The sequence below is a fragment of the Lycorma delicatula genome, chromosome 2 (assembly GCF_047948215.1).
Source record: "Lycorma delicatula isolate Av1 chromosome 2, ASM4794821v1, whole genome shotgun sequence".
NCBI classification, from domain to species: domain Eukaryota; kingdom Metazoa; phylum Arthropoda; class Insecta; order Hemiptera; family Fulgoridae; genus Lycorma; species Lycorma delicatula.
Window position 1 is genome coordinate 17,164,133 of NC_134456.1, and position 20,486 is coordinate 17,184,618.

The window sequence follows — 20,486 nt, forward strand, 5'->3', positions numbered from 1 at the left end:
TAAAGTAGGGAGGATAGTGTGAAAGTTTGAAGTCACACTTTATAAATTGATTGCCATAGTTCATTGAAATTATAGAATGCATATAGAAGTTATATGCAAGTTATAGAAGTTATAGAATGCATTAGCATTTTTCAGTTAGGTTGGTACGATTTACATTTTTTGGTTAATAGCATTCATTATCTTAACCCTGTGACTGAGGTCCATGCAGCAATTGCGTGGTTGCAATGTTGCAATATGGTGCAGAGTACGCAGGGTCTGTATGGTCGTTTTTTGTAAAACAGTACTTGTGTAAAATTCCGCTCACCTTACACAGTCGTATTTTTGTTGATTCTACGCTTCATTTAGTGTTTGATTTGTGTAAATTTCACATCGTTCTGATGTTCAACCACTTTTTACCCGACCAGACAGTTGATTTCCATGCATATAACTCTGAGATAAATTTTATCATTTTATAAAATTATTTTAACTTTATTATCTTATAATGTATCTAATGTAATCAGAAATAAAAAAATAAATTAGTAAATTTATTTTAATGAATGTTATTATTGTATTTTTCATGTTTTATAAACAGCAAAAAATATTCATAAAATATGTTATACCTTATTTTCACAATATATTATTAAAGATGAATTTATGCACATGTGATGTGTGGTTGCCTACACTAAAGAAGTAAAATCGCTTTGTGAGGCAGACCACGTAACAGGTGCGTGGTGAAGGTTTCCCAAGTTTTCCGTCTTTATAATCACTTTTACCAAGAAATCAAGTCAGTGCATAATCAAAAACACTGATTTAACAAAAAACTAAAAAATTTCCCACCCTTAGATTGAGAATTTTATTAAAGTCCCGCAGTCAAAGGGTTAAGATAGTAATGAAAAAAATAAAATAATAAAAAAAGTAAAAATAATTAAAATTAGATAGTTAATAAAAAATAATTAATAATAAGGAATAGGTTCAGAATTTTGTTCCAGGTACTCATGTTGAAACTATTTAAAAAAATTCTATCCCCTAAAGCCAAAAAATCCATACTTTTATTTTATTTACATAATAAAATGCTAAAATTTAAAATATTTATTCAAAAAAATATTTATACTAAAAAAAAAAAACTATCATAAACTAACTGAAATAAACACAAAATAACTGAAAACAGTCCGGTCCAAAATTGATTGTAAAAATACTCTTCTGTCAATCATTACAGAAATTCAAAACCTCAGAGTCTAAATAAGTAATTTTTTTTTTTTTTAATTCAGTATTATTTTCAAGACTTCCAAAATGGTAGAAGTTTTGAACATTTGTAAAATTTAACAGTTGCAGATGACACATATATAAGAAATTGATTTAATAATTTTAATCATAGTAATCCTACAATAATATTATAGTATTACAAAAATTTTCAAGTATGATTACAGATGATATAAACAAATAGCTAAGTAAAAACAAACCTCTTGCTCCAAGTGAACCAAATGTACCAGGCATTCCTGGAAGTCCAGGATTTCCAGGTAGTCCTGGAGGTCCAGGTATTATATCACCATGCTGACCTTTCCTACCCTAGTAATAAAAATAATGTGTAAAATTACATACAATAATATTTGTAGTATTTTATTTCAAAATGAAAAATAAAAAGGAAAAAGCAGAATACAAATTACAAGTCAAGAGTAGCTAACAATCCTTTTGTTAAGAACATAAACTAAACTGATAAAAAAAAGAAATAAAAATGTCTTAGAAATGTTTCATTATACTCAATATAAATGAAAATTTACTTTATTAGTCAGTTTAATTTATTAAGAATTCCTATAAATATATAAAACAGATTAATCTGCGTTAAAGATAATACGATACTTTTGTAAGAGCATACCAACCAGTGCACAGAGAATGTTCCAACAAGTGATGCTGGCTAGAGCAAACTTTGAAAATGCACATTTTGACATGTCATGCCACCACTATTAGTTTTCTAAGCTATGACAGTTGAAGTAAATATTTATAAATAACCTCTCATCAGATTTAAAAAAAAATGAAAATGAAAAATTGTTGAACATGTTAGGGTAAAATTTTTCTTAAACTCAGTAAAACTTCAAGAGGCCTTTAAAATATTTTAGCAATCATTTGAAGAAGACTTTATGAGAAGACCACTGTGGTGTGGATGGTTCAATTGTTTTAAAGGAGTAAAATATTGACTAATGAAGATCCCAGACATGACAACCTTCTACATAAACAATAATGATAACATTTTTGTAATTCATAAAAATCATCACTTAACTAACAAAGAGACTGTTGAAAGAATAGGTATGAGCATACAATTTTGAGTGAAAAATATAATGTGCATCACATCTCTACAAACTTTTTACTGCATTGGCTGACTGATGATTAGAAAAAGAAACACCTTAACACATCAGTCAAGATCTTGATCATGCTGATAAACACTTTTGAAAAACATTAAAACAGAATTGGATTTATGGCTACAATCTTGGAAAACCAAAATGTAATATCGCAGTGGGTAGGGAAAAGATCACCCTGACCAAAAAAAGGATGCGTGAGCCAGTCAAACAAGACAAAATTGGTTTTTTTTTGACTGCAAAGACTTGGTCCTTTAAATTCCTTTCATTTGGTTAGAAGTAAACAAGTTCTAAATGAAAGTTTTATGACATTGATAATGCTGAACGTGGAAAGAGGTCTGAACTATGGAAAAACCAGAGTTGTTAAGTGCACTATGACAAACAGGCTTCACATGTTGAATCCTATCCATTATTATACTGCAAAATGTGAGGTTTAACTATCTATATATTTATGTACAATAGGTATAATTAATTAATTATTATCAATTTTCACACAAAATACTCAGAAGTTGTTCAAAGAATGTTGATCATGACAACTACTGGTTTTTGAATGTAAAACCTGATATACGTTTTACCTATATTTTGAAAACTTGATATAATATTTAACACTGATGAATTCATGGATCTGGAAAGTTTTTATGTAATTTGTTGTGTTTTTACACATTAATCAACATGTTTAATAAAATTATGTGTACATAAATTCATATGACAATTTAAAAGAAAAAAATTTAATTAAATAAACAGTATTTCTATAATTCTAAATGTATATTTAAATTTTATTTAAAAATCAAAAATCTCTGTACTTACAGGTAGACCAGCTAATCCAAAAACTCCAGGTGATCCTTTCTCTCCTTTATATCCTTTTACACCATCCGTACCAGGAAGACCAGCAAATCCAAGAGGTCCTTCTTTTCCAGGTTCCCCTTTTTCTCCAGCAATTCCTTTAGGACCTATATCTCCGCCAAGGATACTACGTCCATATTCCCCCCGTTCACCCTTTAGTCCTTTAAATCCCTATGAGAAAAAATAGATTTATTATTTATTTCATTAAATAAAGAGAAATTTTAAGAAAGTGCACTCATATTATCATTAACATTTTTACTGAGATTTAGATAAATCCTAATTAAATCAATCTTGAAAGTAAATCTTAGCGGTGATTTTATTTTATTGTTCTTTTCAAATTTATATTTTGTATTGATTTTAAGATGATATTTTTGGGAATCATTTACTTTTCTTTGTTTTTTATTTGCCCTTACTCAACATACATTCAGTATTTTTCTATTCATTAGATGAAATGTCTTTTTGGAGTTCATTTAGGTTCCTCAGTATGTCATATAGATAAACTAAAAACTTTGTCTGTACAGTTCAAGGATATATTATTTTGTTACAAGTTTATTTCATAAATACAAATATACTTTTGTAATGTGCAGTCGAATATGAGGATAAACAACTTGGAAATGAACAATCAGATTTTAATAAAATATTCACAAAAAATTTAGCTCATTCAGTTTTATATTTGTTGACAAAAAATTTTACACACATCAACTGTAGAAGTTAATAGTTTCCTTATCAGTATAAAAGTTGATTGCCCAAAAGGAATCAGGCAACATTGTATACCTGCAGTTCGATTAAGTTTATCATTAAAATTTGAAATTAGTCACTTTATATTGTAATATGATGCATAAATATATTGTAACCTTTAGCTCTGTCTTTTTTTATAAACAAAAAGCCAATCAATATACTCAAATGCAGATGAGGAAGTCAAACACAGATGCAATTGAAGGTAAAAGAGAGATGTCACCGTGGTTGGTGACTCCTGAGAAATAATAAAAAAATAAAAGTGATAGGTTTTATAGATGGCAGTAGAAATAAATAAATTTGATTAATAAAAATAATTTACTCATAATAGCTGGTGATTCTAATGCACAAGTCGAAAAATGATCAACAGAAGAGAAAGTTAGTAAATTTGGCGAAGCTGTGGCTAATTAAAAACATATTAGACTTATTGACTTTGCCATCCTTAACCACTAAGAATTACAAATACCTTTTTCAGAAAGAAAATTATTAAGTTTACTCAGGAATGTCGAGAGGTCTGTTAAGATTATGTGCTGATAAATCTCTAACAAATAATTGTGCATTTTGAGAAACAGAAATAAATACTAATCATAACAAAGAATGATTACATTTTATAAAAGGGTGGTTAAGCTTCAGGAAACCTCTCAGAAAGATAAAAAACCAGTTTATATGTTGCACTACTTAGAGAAGGATTGTGTAAGGAATTCATATTGGACAAGAGTGAATTATAACCTGAATTTTTCTCCAGCTAATGATGTTAAAGAAGACATACAGTTCCTTTTTTGGGGGTAAGGGATTACTAATAATGACAAAGGGTCATTATTAGCATGCCTGGAATCAATGATTTTACAATAAATAAACTAATTCTATAACAACATACACTAAGTATAACTGATATATAGACTAAATAACACAAAAATTAAAAAAAAATAAAAATTAACAAACTGCACAATAACACAGGAAAATTAGGAAAAAGTAAAACAATATAAAATACCAAAAATACTTATTAAAATAATTATAAAATAATTGAATACAGATGTACAACTTTAAGAAACAACCATTTATATGCTGCATTTATATTGTAGCAAGTGAAGGCCTAGACACAAGAGAATGTGTCCAGGATTGTGTCTAGACACAAGTCAGAATGTGAACCAAGGATGGAAGATCTAGAAAGCATGTGGATTTAAAATAAAAAAATTTAAAAATGTAACTGATAACAAGAAAATGAACTACCACATATACTTTCAGAGTAGAAGTAATGAGAATTACAATTATGTTCATTTTAACTTTATAATTAAAATGAATGTTGCTAAACAAACTGTTTGGATGCTCAAAATGAAAGGTGAAGAAAATTTGTGGCTTCCTAGAGTATAACTTACACAGAAGTCAATCTTATATGTTTATGAGGTTATGAAAATATTTAATCAAGAACTAGTATAGTGTTTATAAATATGAGGGCTAATCAGAAATTAACGTCTGGTCCTCAATATTGCGTGAAGGAGGGGAGGTAGCAATTCTATCTTTACACAGTTGAATAGCTGGTTCAGTGTGGTTCTAGTAGTGTTATATCAGTTTTCTTCGAAAACCTGTAAAGGCCCATCAAACGTTTTCTTCAAAAAAGCTGAGGGCATTGTTTTTTTAAGACCATAAAAGTGTAATCTTGGGTGATTTTATGGAAAGAGGCATGACAATTAACAGTGAAATTTTCAGCAAGATGATGAAGAAACTAAGAAGGTCTATACAGAACAAACAATGTGGTGTGCTGAGTTCAGGCATCGTTTTTCTTCACGACAATGCTTGTGCGAATATTGCAGTATGCACTCAACACCAAATCGACGGTTTCAAACGTGAGTTCTTTAACAATCCTTCATGCAGCTCTTGATTTGGCTGCTAGAGGTTATCACCTTTTCCTGAAAATGAAGAAATGGTTAGTAATGCAGCGTTTTGAAAATGGCGATAAAGTGATAAGCAGTGTTACTACCTGGCTTAATTCACAGGGGGCAGAGTTTTATGATGAGGGTATTCAAAACTTCTTTACAGATATGGCAATTTGGACAAAAATTTTGTAAAAAAGAAGCTGTAAGATGTATATAATAAATTAGTTTTTTATCAGTTGGTGTTTGTTTTTAATAACGACTCAGAAGTTACTTTCCAAATAGCCTCCATATGACAAAGAAGAGGATAGATTGTATAATTTTCACACCATTAAACCGATGATGACATTGAAGGTGAGAATAAGGCGTCAAAGGGTGTCAATCTGATTTCTTTAGATGAACTGGAATATAACATTAAAGGCAATTAGAAGTAGGAAAATGTGTGAGATATACTATTAATGAAAAATTATTTAAATATAGTAGCCTCCTACTGAAGCTAATATGTTTCTGTGCTTTTTGAATGTGATGAAGATGAGTAGAAATTATGGAGTATGAGAAGTGCATTGTTCAATCTGTCTAAAATGAGCAATAGATGTCTGTGAAAATTATCATAATATTTCATCTTTCTGTTCAATTAATATTAAAATCTAAAAATTAAAACGACATTTTATATAATAGCAGAGATGAAACTGCTAAAAGAACGCAATGGATTCCATAAATGTTGTTTTTGCACAGGTAATATTTTCACCATTCAATAAATCATTGAGAAAAGAAGCAAGTATAGTTTGTAGATACATTGCATTTACTGATTTGAAGAATAATTATTTGGGTCAACAAAAACTATCATGGAAGATATTAATGCATAATGGGCCATCTCATTACTGTATTAAACTAACTTACATCATGCATGATAAAACAAATGTTTGGATAGTCATTGGAAAAGAGAATTTATTAATTATTTTAGATGTTTGACAAAGGTGTTTATTATCATTCATTTTGTTTAATTTATATCTTTATGACAAGTTCTTTACGAAAACAGCAAGCTTCACTCATTATTTTAACTTATGATACTGATTTTTTAATGATTGTAGATTATATAATTTATTATAATTACAATATAGAATATTTAAGCTTTATAATTGGGCAGAACAATATAATTTTGACATATCAGTACATAAAGTTAAAAATTATTTATTTTAAAACATAGGAATATCTGTTATGAAAATTGTAATCAAGAATAACATTATTGAAAAAGTGAGTTCCTTGACTACCTAGGTTGTATTTTATATGATGCTGTAGAAGAAATTAAAAGGAAACCAAAAATTTTAGATCAGTATGCAGTAAAATTAGAAGGAATCTCAGAAGTAAAGAGAGCATCAGAAGTTTGTTGAAATTTATAAAAAAATTGCAATGCTGATACTTTTATATGATAGTGATGCTTGGGTATTAAGAAATAAATTGAGGAGTATGATACGGCCATCCTGACCCCATAGGGGAAGACACTCTTCATGTGACTGTTTTGGTTGCCATACAACCCCCTCCGTACCTAGCCCTTATGGGCTTTACCAGAAGTCACCTTCAGTATCTCGGCAATGACATCCTTCAGTCTGGAAATGTGCTTTCTGAGTGTGAGGGGCTCTACTCAATAGGGTAGAGTACAAAATAAAGATATTGGTCAGGATTTAGGAGCCTCTTGCATTTAAGATGACTTATATAGTCTTAACTAAGATGGAAAAATAGTCTTAACTATAGATGAAAATGTGAGTGACATTTTAGATGAATTGAACAATCAAAAAATTCTGAAGGAGGCTTGACTGAATGATCTGTCTGTAAGTGAGACAGAGGAAGACAAAGGAAATGCTGGAAGGAAGCTGAAACACGACTAGGAAGTAATTCATGGTGTGAAATAGTAATGAAATTTAATAGTTAATGAAATAATAATTCACAGGATCGATAAGATTTGAATGATTTAAAAAAAAAAAGAAAAAGCTATCAACTTCTGTAAAAAGTTACAATCCATTATTTAAACAAACAAAAAAGGATTAAAAAATACTTGCTTCACTTCCTTTCGGGCCAGAATAACCAGGTCTTCCAGGTGGTCCTTTTGGTCCAGGATCTCCAGGCAACCCTAGATGACCTCTAATACCTTTCGGGCCTTGAGGAGAAATTCCTTGAGGCCCTGGTGAACCAGAAGGTCCTGGTTCACCAGCATCACCAGAAATACCCATCTCACCTTTCCTTCCATCATACCCTGAAAAATAATACTTAAATATTAAAACACACATCACTTTTTATTTACTATGTGATAAAATCTTATTATGTTACACAATTTTTAATTACGTACGTCACATCAACAAAAGAGTTCTCAGATGTAATTTGTTATACAATCACCACTTCTGCTGTTCACTTTGACTCTGATTTGAAATTTTTTTTATTGAATACAATATGTCATAAATTATATTTATTATTAAACGTATTTTTAAAATGAAAAACATTTTTATTATTTAAAAATCTATCAGAAAATAAAAAATGTTTAAATTTAAGAAAATTATTAAGAAAATGAACAAAGAATTTAATTTATTACTAAACAAGAGAATAAATTTAATTATTAATTATAATAATAATTCTGGTAACATCATGTTTTGCATAATCTGCAAAAAATCTTGCTCCTTGTATTTTGCAATTTAAAGTGAAGACAAAAATATAAACAGCATTTTTTACAGCATAAAATTTAATTATAGTACTATTAGAACACAAACAATATATAGATAAATTAAAATGCAGTCAAGTCGGGATTGGTTGAAAAGTTTGTAAAAGTGGTAGTTTCATTACAAATAAGATCCAGTTTTTGGATGTTAACTAGTACTCAGAAATCTTGAGAGGAAGCTGTATCTGCTGTTAGAGGTCACTATTTATAAGTCTCATGAATCAGTGTATCATCTGTTACTGCGGTATATACTTAGAATTTTACCACATATAAATTTTGTAAACACATATTAAAGATATTTTGTGAACTCAGAAGAAGATTACCAAAAGTAGATAAAGTGTATTGGCTTTGCCATGAAGTTAAGATCCTCAAAGCCTTTTACCAGCCTTTTGAAGAGTAAGCTTTTGAATATTAGTGTGGTTTTTCAGCGATGCTCTGATTTCAGGGGTGATAAAGTATTGTTAGAATATGAAATGTACTCGGTAGAACCACTCTTTTTTAAAATAATTTTCAAAACCTTTTTGAAACTTCTTGATTTTGAAAATGTCAAAAATATTACAAGTCAATTACGATGATTATCCGTGGTACAGATAAATCACAGTGTCTGCCGATCTATCTTTAAGGGCAATTTAAATTGTAAATCATCCTCTAAACTTGATAATCATGCTTTTACATTAGAAGCAATACCAACCACAACATATATTCTTCATCTCATGGGTCGTTAAAGAAGATGAAAATTTTTTCATTGGTATGTCCAAAAATGAAAACAGTATATAACAGGTCATTTGTATATAACAGATCAGAGTTTTTCTTCTAACATAAATGATCAGTACTGTAGAATGACCATGATAATTTTATTCATCGATAATCACATGAAAGCCATCTATTATTCTATTATCCAGCAAACTAAATTTAAGCTTCTGGCTTTGCTTTTTTTTTAAAAAAACGCAATTAAGCTTTTTCTCAGTGCTTTACATTTTGATAATTTGAAAGAAATTAAAAATGAGTCAAAGGTAAGATGATTGAAATAGAACTTCCAGGGAATTTGGTCACTGTAAAAGATCACAAGGGGACTATATCAAAATTGATAAATCTAATAATTTTTATAAAGTTAAATTAGATAAATTTTTATATTCCTGTTAATGTACAACGTATACAAAAAAGAATATCAGGGTTTTAAAACAATTTAAGATCTCTTAACTTTGACTTACAATGATGAATCATAAATAATACAAAAGAGTAACAGCTCTTACATATGTTCAATGTGAGCACTTTTCTTAATGCGGCACATGTCCACCAACAAGAGTTCATCCTGTTCTTTAACAGTACACCTAATAGTACATATCACCTAACAGTCCCAAATCTGGATTAATGGAAGCAACAGCTCAATCCTGTGCCTCAAATAGGGTAGTTCAGTTGGTAGAGGAGACACATAAAATCCTTTATAAAACATCAAGGAAAAAATCGCAACGGGGTCGATTGAGTGACCTTGGAGGCTGTTGTAAACAATCAGGTCCATGTCAACCAATTCAGGAGTAGGAGTAAAGTAATTCAACTGATCCTGTACAGAGTTATGCCAGTGAGGAGTTGTGCCATCTTGTTGCTAAATAAAATTCTCAATCCATTTTATAGTTGAGAAAGGATCATGTAAGCAGCATATCCAAATAAGCAGCTTCTATTATACATGCTACAGAGTAAAAGAATGGTTTGCAAACTTGCCTCAGGATATTGCACAGAAAACATTTAATTTTGGGAAGAGTTTATGGGGATTGTACATTGTAAGAGTTTATGGGGATTTTCTGACCCCCCCCCCCACAGATAAGGACATTATGTATCATAATTTTTACACTAAAATGAAATGTTGATTCATTAAACAAAATAAGATCAGGAAAGTTATTATCTTCATGCTGCAACAGTTTGATCATGAAGCCGGCACGCACAATGTAGTTGGTAGGTTTCAATGCCTGTAACAGCTGTAAATGGTACAGATGCATATGTAAACTTTTCCTTAAAACATTCACATGATCATCACAGGCATTGTTAATTTACAGCCAGCTTTCCTAAAAGAGTTTTTGTAGGGATACATAAAAAAGACTCCCAATCAATATTTCAATATTTTCCCTGTTCAATATTTTCTTCAGACACTCTCAGTTGTCCCATACTCTTCCCTTTACCCAGACATCCAGTCGTTTTAAACTGATTATGTCATTGATGAATACTATTACCGCTCAGAGGACCACAGCTAAACTTACTACTGAATGCATGTTGAACTGTAACTACTGTTACACAATTAGCAAACTGCAAAATGCTTTCTGTTCAGGAGTCACCATCTTTGCTGGTGGTGCTGTCAAGCGGAAAGATAAGATATTAATAAATGGCCAAGGACGCAACTAAAACTACCCTTTTTGTTCTTTGATTCTAGCCTTAAATCAACAATCTACACCTCATCCAAGAGATATTATAAAAAAATTAAAACCCCATTTTTTTTTTTAACAGCTAGTATTTGTTATAAAAACAGACAATAGTGAATCATTTAAATAATATTTTACATACTTCTTTCTTATGGTGTTATTTTCATCTACTATAAGTTGATTACAATTGCTACAAATCTTTCAAAATAGTGAGTTAACAAAAAACACATAAATGAGTTTAAAAATTAAATTATGAGTAATGTTATTTAATAATCTGTTATTTTGGTGGAAATTTTGTTACTGATTAGTACATGAGTTTGTTCTATGCATTTAAAAAAGGGAGAAAAATTTCTGTTCTGGTAGGAAATAATACAAGGTGTGTGAGAAAATTAATGAGGCTGACTTTTTACTTACCAAAGTTTTTATTTTTTTCAAACAACAATATTATCCGCTTAAAGTAGTTCCCTTGGGCAGCTATACACCGGCAGAGTCGTTGTTCCCACTCCTGGTAGCAGCACTGGAAGGCTTTAACTGGTAGAGCTTTTAACTGGTCGGTCACAGTCTTTTGAATGTTCTCCAGAGTTCCAAAATCACGTCTTTTTAAGACACGTTTCAATTTCGGTAAAAGGAAAAAGTCAGAAGGACTCAAATCAGGTGAAGAGGGAGGTTGAGGAACCGTAGGAATGCATTTTGAGGTAAAATATTCCCCCAATGGAAATGGCCGTGTGACACGAGGCATTGTCATGAAGAAGCATCCATTTGTCTGCAGTGTTTGGTCTCATGCGAATCACTCTTTTCCTGAGTCTTTCAAGGACACCTTTGTAAAACTCTTGGTTGACAGTTTGTCCTGGAGGAACAAATTCTTTATGCACGATACTCCTACTGTCAAACAAGCAAATCAGCATGGTTTTGATCTTTGATTTGCTCATTCGACATTTTTTTTGGTCGAGGAGATGATGGAGTGTGCCACTCTTCGCTTTGCCGCTTTGTTTCAGCATCGTACTCAAATATCCAGGATTCATCACCTATGATCACACAATTGAAGGATTCTTGGTCATTGTCAATCCTCTCAAGAAGATCAACACACGTTTCTTCAATTGTCCTTCTGTTCCGTTGTGAAGTTTTTCGACACCAATTTCGCACAAACCTTTCGTATGTCCAAATCGTCTGTCAAAATTTGATGTATGGTGAAAGTGTTTAAATTTAACTGTTCACTCATCATCCTCATTATTAAACGATGGTCTGATCTCACAAGAACCCTCACACGCTCAATGTTGTCATCAGATTTTGAAGTTGAAGGTCTCCCTGAGTGAGGTTCTCGGCCTTCCAAAAATAATTTGTGCCAGCGGAAAACTTGTACTCTTGATAAGCAATGTTCCCCATAGGCCTGTTTCAACTTTTCAAAAGTCACACTCGCGGATTCCCCAAGATTAATACAAAACTTGATTGCACAACGTTGCTCTAAATTCCGATGCTCCATTTTCGTAACACACAACAAAAACACAACTTCACTGATGGCGCTGTAAAAAATAAGGTGTTGGCTGAACAGAGTTGAAACTCATACTAAGCATGTAGAAGGAATGAACAAACCAGTTTAGCACAGACCGGTAGACACAGAGTTGCCAGATCACTCATAGTGTAACCAATCTCATTACTTTTCTCACACACCTCGTATATACTTTTGAAGTGATGTTAAAAAAAAAAAATAAGCTGTCCTATAGAGGTATATATCTCTTTGGAATGCTAAGAGGAACATATGAATACAAATTTTAAGATTTAAGTGGGACTACACTCTCCCAGAATTATGTGAGTAAGCCCATCGAGCTAGTCTAGTGGTTAATCATAATCACAAATCAGCTGATTAAGAAGTCAAGAGTTCTAAGGTTCAAATCCTAGCAAAGGCAGTTACTTTTATATGGATTAGAATACAAGATTATGGATACTGGTGTACTTTGGTGATTGGGTTTCAATTAACTACACATTCCAGTCGACCTGAGACTGTACAAGACTACACTTCATTTACATTCAAACACTTCATCCTCATTTATTCTCTGAAGTGGTGGTTCCACAGGCTAAACAGAAAAATAGAGAGTATTATGTGAGTAGTTACTGAATAGAAAATAATTGTAAAGATTTAATTTAATTACCTGGTTCTCCTATAGGTCCTTTAACACCTTTGTCACCTCTGTTTTCAGCATGTAGACTACTAGAATCTCCAACTTCTCCTTTTGAACCTTTATTGCCCCTCACTCCTTCTCTACCAAAGTAACCTGCATAACCTGCATCTCCTGTTAGGTATTCTTTTGAAATCCTTGCATCATCACCTTTTTCCCCTCTTTTACCTGGATATCCTGGAATTCCATCTATTCCTGGAATGCCTTGTTCTCCATCAGCACCCTGATATGACAAATTGGAAGTGAAATTAACAAAAACACCTCATATTTTTTTTTAAATACTACCAGTTATAAATATTTTTAAAAAACTCATCATCAACTTTTTTCTTAAGTTCATCATAACTTAGAAGGGTTAACTCTGTCTATAAACCTCTCTTAGAAACTCCATATCATTTCATGTTCAATGGGTATACAAAAACCACTACTTTAAGAGGACTTTTACTTAAAGTTGAGCTTATACAATATTATCGCTCAGTGATAATCTATGACAAAATAGTGTGATCACTCACACTATTTTGTTTAATGCTTTTTTCATATCAGTTGATAATTCTTTAATTAAATAAGGTCTTTTATATGCTCTAAAAATTGCCACAAATTATCCTCTTACACTGAGTGAGTCAACTTGATGATTTTAAAAATGAAACAAAAAATACAAAATATAATTTATGTAAGTATGTTTTAATATGTAATTATAGTAAATACAACACCATTTATTGGCAAAATTTCATTTTTAATCCAGGATCACTCGTGTGTCTGAAAATCATATAGTTACTCACACATAACCAACATTGGTGTATACCAAATAAAATTTGATTTTTTCTACACAATTTATAATGGCAACAAATTTATTACTGATCTAAAAAATGATAAATTGCGTAAATCTTACAGCACTTACATTTATAAATGTAAATGAAATAGTATAATAAAAAATTTATTAAATTTGAAACTTTAAACAACATTTCAAAATAACATAAATGTGTTCTGACAATCATGAGAACAAAATTCTTACTAACATTTTAGGGCATCTGAAAACTAAAACCACAACTATATAAAACTAAATTGTATAATAAAATACATAATTATTGTATATTTAAATATTTAGTTCACTGACTGAAACAATATTGCAACATATTACGAATTTATTTTGAATGTTACATTTTTATTTCTTTCATTTTCTACGAAGACATTACACTGGGAACAAGTCAGAACAATCTTTACTGTGTGCTCTTTACATATAGGGGATGAACAGCTACCACATTGATCTGCATTAATCGGTTTTTGTGCACAGGGCTGTAGACACAGCATGGCCTCCCATCTAGTCACCAAGAGCTTGATGGTGGTGGTGGTGAGGGAAGTTATGCTACCGGATTTATTTTTTGCTTGAGGCTCACATGAGGGTATAGGATGGCTGCCCTTCTCACAAGGTGTGGCTTCACCAAGGATTTTACCAGCTGGTTGAGGTAACTCTGATATGGCTTGTTGTGTGTTTGATCTAAACACTATCTGAGAGTTTATAGCACCAAAGTTCAATAGGAAGAAGAACAAAGTTAGAGGCCGTCAGTTACTGATTTCAGAAACATCAAACTCATTTTTCAAGTGATTCACAACATCCACACCCCCTTTTGTGGCCTTATAAAATTTTATAACTTCTGGTTTCAAGTCTCCTGAAGTTACATCAATGGCATCATTGTTATGCATTGTTAAAAGAAGGAGAATGTTTTTGCTTTTCTTGGGAACGTATGAAGTCAATAGGCAATTATTGGGGCGTTTTCCAAATGCAAGCATAGAGAATTTCAGAAGACGACCCCTAATAGCAGTGAGTTCAATCAGGATTTGAGATTTGTTCTTGCAAATTGTACGTACAATAGTTAGTCTATGATTTAGAAATAAATCATTATCAAGAGGGACATTAGTAAAATAGCCGTACACAGCTACATTACGCTCTGTATTGTGTATGGGTTCAATAACATGTTTTATTACACTGCTGGCATCATTTTGAATAAAATGTGGTTCTTGAGGCTGTTGTCCAGCATCTACTTCCAGTTTACTTGTGTAAAAAGTATGGGCATCTACAATTGCATACACTTTTATCCCATACTTTGCTGGTTTATTTGGGATGTAAATTTCAGGTTTACATCCCAGCTAAAGCATTACGTCCAGCATTCCATCAATAGTGGCATATTCACTTATTAAATAACCTTCTTTACATTTTTGAACAAACTGTTCAAAAAGTTACCTAATTGAGGCTAAGTTATCAATAACTTTTCCTAGCAGCTCTGGTATTTTTTCATCAAACCATATAGCTTGAACCAATGTTTGAAATCGCCTCGTCTCTTTGACAGAACAGCCGAAAAAAATTTTGGAATGTGCCATCGTTGATCCATAACTCATCAATATTTAGATGACTAACTTTTTAACATCAGCTAAATAAAGTACACCCAAGAAAGTCTTGAATTCAGGTTTATCGGTTTGCAATACATCCCTGATGCCACATATATATGAGTGGCTCATTAGCAACAATTACTGGTTAGTGCAGCAAAAAATATCTTCAATTATGTCATCTGGAAAATAAAAACTCCAGCAATCCATAATTGTATTTTTTCCTCTAGCCACATTTCTTATGGCTGACAATCTAGTAACTATATTCTCTCAAGCAGTTCGGGTAGGTCATGACAATGCTGATTTGGGCACATACCAATTACTTATGAAGAAAGGAAGTCCTAAGGGTCAAAAGTGGCCTAAGGTAAAATTTAAGTAAAGCTGTTTCATATGTGTTTATAAATTAATTGGTGCTTGATATACATTTTATATTAACTGATTTTGATAGTTTTTTGACAACATCTTGATAGAAATAATTAAAAGTTTTAAATATTTTTAATGTGTTAGTTTTAAGTGGCAACGGCCCTATACAGCCTTGTAATCTATTGTTTCATGGGTTTCCAAAATCTTTGATAAGTTTTTTTATTAGATGATCTGTTTTGACAAGACTAGTCTTTGACTACATCACTGGTGTTTTTTTTTTTTTTTTGTTTTTTTTTTAACAAGGCGGGAAATAAATATTTTCTTTTTTCTTTTTTTTGATATGGAAAGGGGCTAATGAAATCATCAAACCGCAGCAGCTGATGCTCCTAAAAAAAAATTAAATAAATCTGCTCTGAATTATCATTAAAAAATAAGTTAAATTCTATAAAAACTAAGCTCTTACGGGATTTCCATCATATCCAGGTCGTCCTGGTAGACCATCGGGTCCAGGAGGCCCTACAAGTCCCATGGGACCTTCTGGTCCAGGAAAACCTTTAGGTCCAATATCTCCTCTATCTGCAAGCATCTGATTTAAAGCTGGAAATATAACTTGACCCTTATCACCCTTTGGCCCTTGTTGACCTTGTATACCTATACATACAGAAGTAAAAATATGTCCATGAACATTACTAACACTTTATTTATAATAAATACATATTTAAAAAATTATTATTTGTTATTTATTAACAAAATATGTTTTACTACTGAATAAAAGTATCGTCTTAATACAACATTTCATGATAAATTTGGTTACTACAATAATTTGCTGCTTCACATCATGGCTGATATTTCAGCCATTCAGTTTTGTAAATCAATTATCATTTCTGTTTGTCAGCAATGATTTAAATGCTGTACATTTAATATATTGTCATTTTGTACAAATAAAATATACACACATATGTATTTATAAATATGTATAGTAACTATATTCACACAACACAAACATATAAACTCTATCAGAATTATAGTCAAAATTTGGCTCTCTGCCATTTATGAAACTACATTTTAAACTTCAAATTTATATCAGCAAAATCAAGGTTAGGCCCACCCATTTTATAACCTGCCCACCCATGTGTTCTATGCTAGAGCAGCCACTGCCATCCTGTATGTTGTAACAATAAGAGGGACTTTGTGGCCACTCTGAGGTTATGAACATATATTTATAAGTGAAGTTTTGTATATTGGGGAGACTATTTTATCCTTCAGCCTACTCATTAATATTTAAGCCTACCGTGGTAAATCAGGAAACTTACCACAGTAAGCCACTAAGTAGTGGAATTACCACTTGCTATACTGGTAAGCCACCTGGTATTATCATATAAATGGTAAGCCACTTTTATTGGCTGCAACTATCTTTATTTACATCTCTTAAAACCACAATTTTATTAAGCTTAACTTAAAAAAGAATATAATCCAAATTATTTTAAAATGATTCTGCATCATTTACTGGAGGTTAGTACAATAAACGTTGAGAACAAAGAAAATTTCTTTTTCAATAGAGATGGAGCCAGAAGTCACTTCAGTATTTTTATTTGTGAATTATATATTGTATTATTTATTTTTGAAATTGATAACACTTCTAGTACGTGTAGAACACACCTTTGTAGTACGCCCTTAATTCAGTAAAATTATTTTTAGTAAAAATTTGGCAGTAGGAAATAAATACTCTTAATTCCTCCTTAAGCAGCCAGTGGTAGACTAACATATACATATCCGAATTAAAGTATCAACTAAAATGTCTTCAAAACTAAAAACTACTTTCATTTTATTTATTAAATTCTGAATATCATATTCTAATTTAATTATTATTATTCTGATTTGACATTATTGTTTAAGCTGTTATACATAAACCCAACTTGTTTCCCAAATTCTGAAGATTTATAATAAAATGTTTAAACATTATAGACTTTCAATTTAAACTTAGCAAAAGCTTACATCTACCATTCAAATACTAATCATGTCAAAATTACTGCTACATACAAATTTTAAAGTGTAAATATACTTAATAGTTTATTCTTTATCCAAGTAATATCTTTATTTGCACATAAACATTTAGATAGATCATATCTATGGAGTAAACCCACTACAGTAACATTTGTTATTGTATAACAAAGTGGATGTGTGGACGTGCTTCCTAGTATATGTTTTAGGAGAGTAGATAAATTTCCTCTGTCATTGCAAGCAATATCATTATTAAATAAATGCAAATATCAGATAAATAGCAGCTTTTAATACCTGTGTATTGAATAAATGTCAGTTAAATTTTAAGAAATAATAAATCATACCAGGATGTCCAGGCATTCCGTCAACTCCCTTCTGACCAGGAGGTCCAGTCAAACCTTTAGTTCCTTTAAAACCACGAGGTCCAGAATGTCCTGGAAAACCAGGTGATCCTGGTATACCATTTCTACCTCCATCTCCTCTTTCTCCTTTAGCTCCTTTCTGGCCTAAAATCATAACAGTATTTATTAATTATTTTATAAAAGTGTAATATCATAAAATATGATTATAATATTTGAATATTACTGAAGTAAAGAGAAAAATCTTACATGAGTGTATATTAAAGTTTAATAATAATCAAGCAAAAAAATATTTATGAATAAAAAAAAATAGTAACTTAGTTGTTCCTAAATATAAGAAAAAATGAAAAAATTGGCAGTCATATTGGTTATTTATTATTTCTGTGTTTTAAATATTTTATTTGTGGTTGTTAGATTTTCAATATCATTACAAACATTACTAAAACTTACAATAAAGAAATATTTAAACCAGTAAACTAACCAAACAAACGCATAATAAAATATTTAAAAAAATAACAATAAAAAATAAACAATTTATAAAATTAAATGTATTTGGCATTGTGATGCCATTTATATGGGAAAAATAAATAGATACTTTAGAAATAGATTTCTTGAACATTATAGAAATTACAAAATATAATATGGCAGATCATTTATTAAACAATAAACATTCTATTTCTGATATAACACAAACTTAGAAATATTAGAAATTAATAAAGATGACAGAAAATTAAATATATTAGAAGAATATTTTACATATATAAGTACAAACAAAATTTCAATTTGATAAACCATCAGACAATGTTTGAGGGAGACGATCTCATAAAAATGAAACAGATAGCAGCACTCTTTTAAATTAATATGCAATTTTTATTATTTTAATAATTTTATTTTTAGATTTTTATTATGCAATAATGAAATTATTTCAATCATGACTGAGGATGCAGGATCCTATGAAAGTACTTTCATGAAAAAGTAATTTAAGATATATCTGATCTCAATATTCTGTACTAGGTGGTTTATTTAATAGAATTTAAGTATAACAGTACAAAGGAATAATATGAATCTTAAAAAGATTAATTTCAGTAAAACAATTGTTATTTAATTGTAGACACATTACACAAATAATTTAATTTTAATGTTCATATTAAGTTTATATTGACTTAAAGAGTACATTTAGAACCTTAAAGATTTTGGATTTACAGTTTACATGCATATAAGAGATTTAATTGATAATCGAAAAAAAAAATTTTAATAAAATAAATGAAATGAGGAATCATTTATATATAAATACATTGATTAAATACAATACTAAATCACAATAATAAAATGGAAAACAAAATTTATATCACAAGGACTTTAACAAATCTCATAACAATAATCACTAAAATAATTATCAAAAACATGAAATAGAATCAATTAATTTTAAAAATTTAATTAACTTACTATTTTTTGATAATAAAGAAAAAATAATAATTACAAAAGCTTTTCAAATTTAATTTAACCGATGTTAATAAGTATAATATAATCAAGAACATTACATTTGATACTAACTGTAATATTGATGGAATGAATAAGTCGGTTAAGAATCAAATAAGAAATGTAATTAGCCATAATATAAAAAAACAGAACATAAATACTAAACAAGTGATTACAAAATATGAGGTTAACAGACTAAAGAAGAAACCTCATGATAATAATTTAAAATAATTAAAACCGATAAGACTTACACACTGATTATAGAGAAAGACAAATACAAAGAACCTATGAATAATTGCATTGAGGGAAATAATTTAAAAAAAATAAAGGACACAACATACAGGTATTTAATAATTGTAAAAGATTTAATATGTAAATTTAAACTGATATCTAATTATAACAAATTAAATTATCATTCAAGATAATATCTCTACATATATTCACCCTCAAAACTCATTGTACTTCCACAATTACCCTGTAAGACCTTTAGCAATAAGTTCTAAAACAGCATCTGCATATTTCATAGCACAAAATACTTGGAATAAAAATGAATGTAACCTAATAAATATAACATAAAAAATGTTTACAAAGTCATAAATAAATTAAATATTATTAAAGTTAATTACAACATAAAAATGGTAAGTTATGATACCTGTAACATGTACCATAATATACCGGTTGACAAGATAATAGAAATAACAAAAAACAGGTTAAATGAAACCCCAGAATACACCAATGCATTAATCACTATTATAAAAAATTGTCTTTAAGATAACTTTGAATATGAGAATAATTGTTAATTCACAAACAGAAGCCTTACCGATGAGAACAGTT

At 30.2% G+C, this 20,486-nt stretch overlaps 1 protein-coding gene across 1 annotated transcript in view; it reads right to left on the reverse strand.

Moving 5' to 3' along the window:
* The window catches only part of LOC142320508 (uncharacterized), a 525,465-nt gene that overhangs the window by 78,746 nt on the left and 426,233 nt on the right, over nt 1-20,486 (reverse strand). The window contains exons 12-17 of the mRNA XM_075358371.1: nt 18,159-18,320; nt 16,277-16,464; nt 13,045-13,294; nt 7,837-8,030; nt 3,138-3,344; nt 1,440-1,545 (exon numbers count right to left, since the gene is read on the reverse strand). Coding sequence (XP_075214486.1) covers nt 1,440-1,545; nt 3,138-3,344; nt 7,837-8,030; nt 13,045-13,294; nt 16,277-16,464; nt 18,159-18,320 — 1,107 coding nt within the window. The remainder of the gene's footprint in view (nt 1-1,439; nt 1,546-3,137; nt 3,345-7,836; nt 8,031-13,044; nt 13,295-16,276; nt 16,465-18,158; nt 18,321-20,486) is intronic.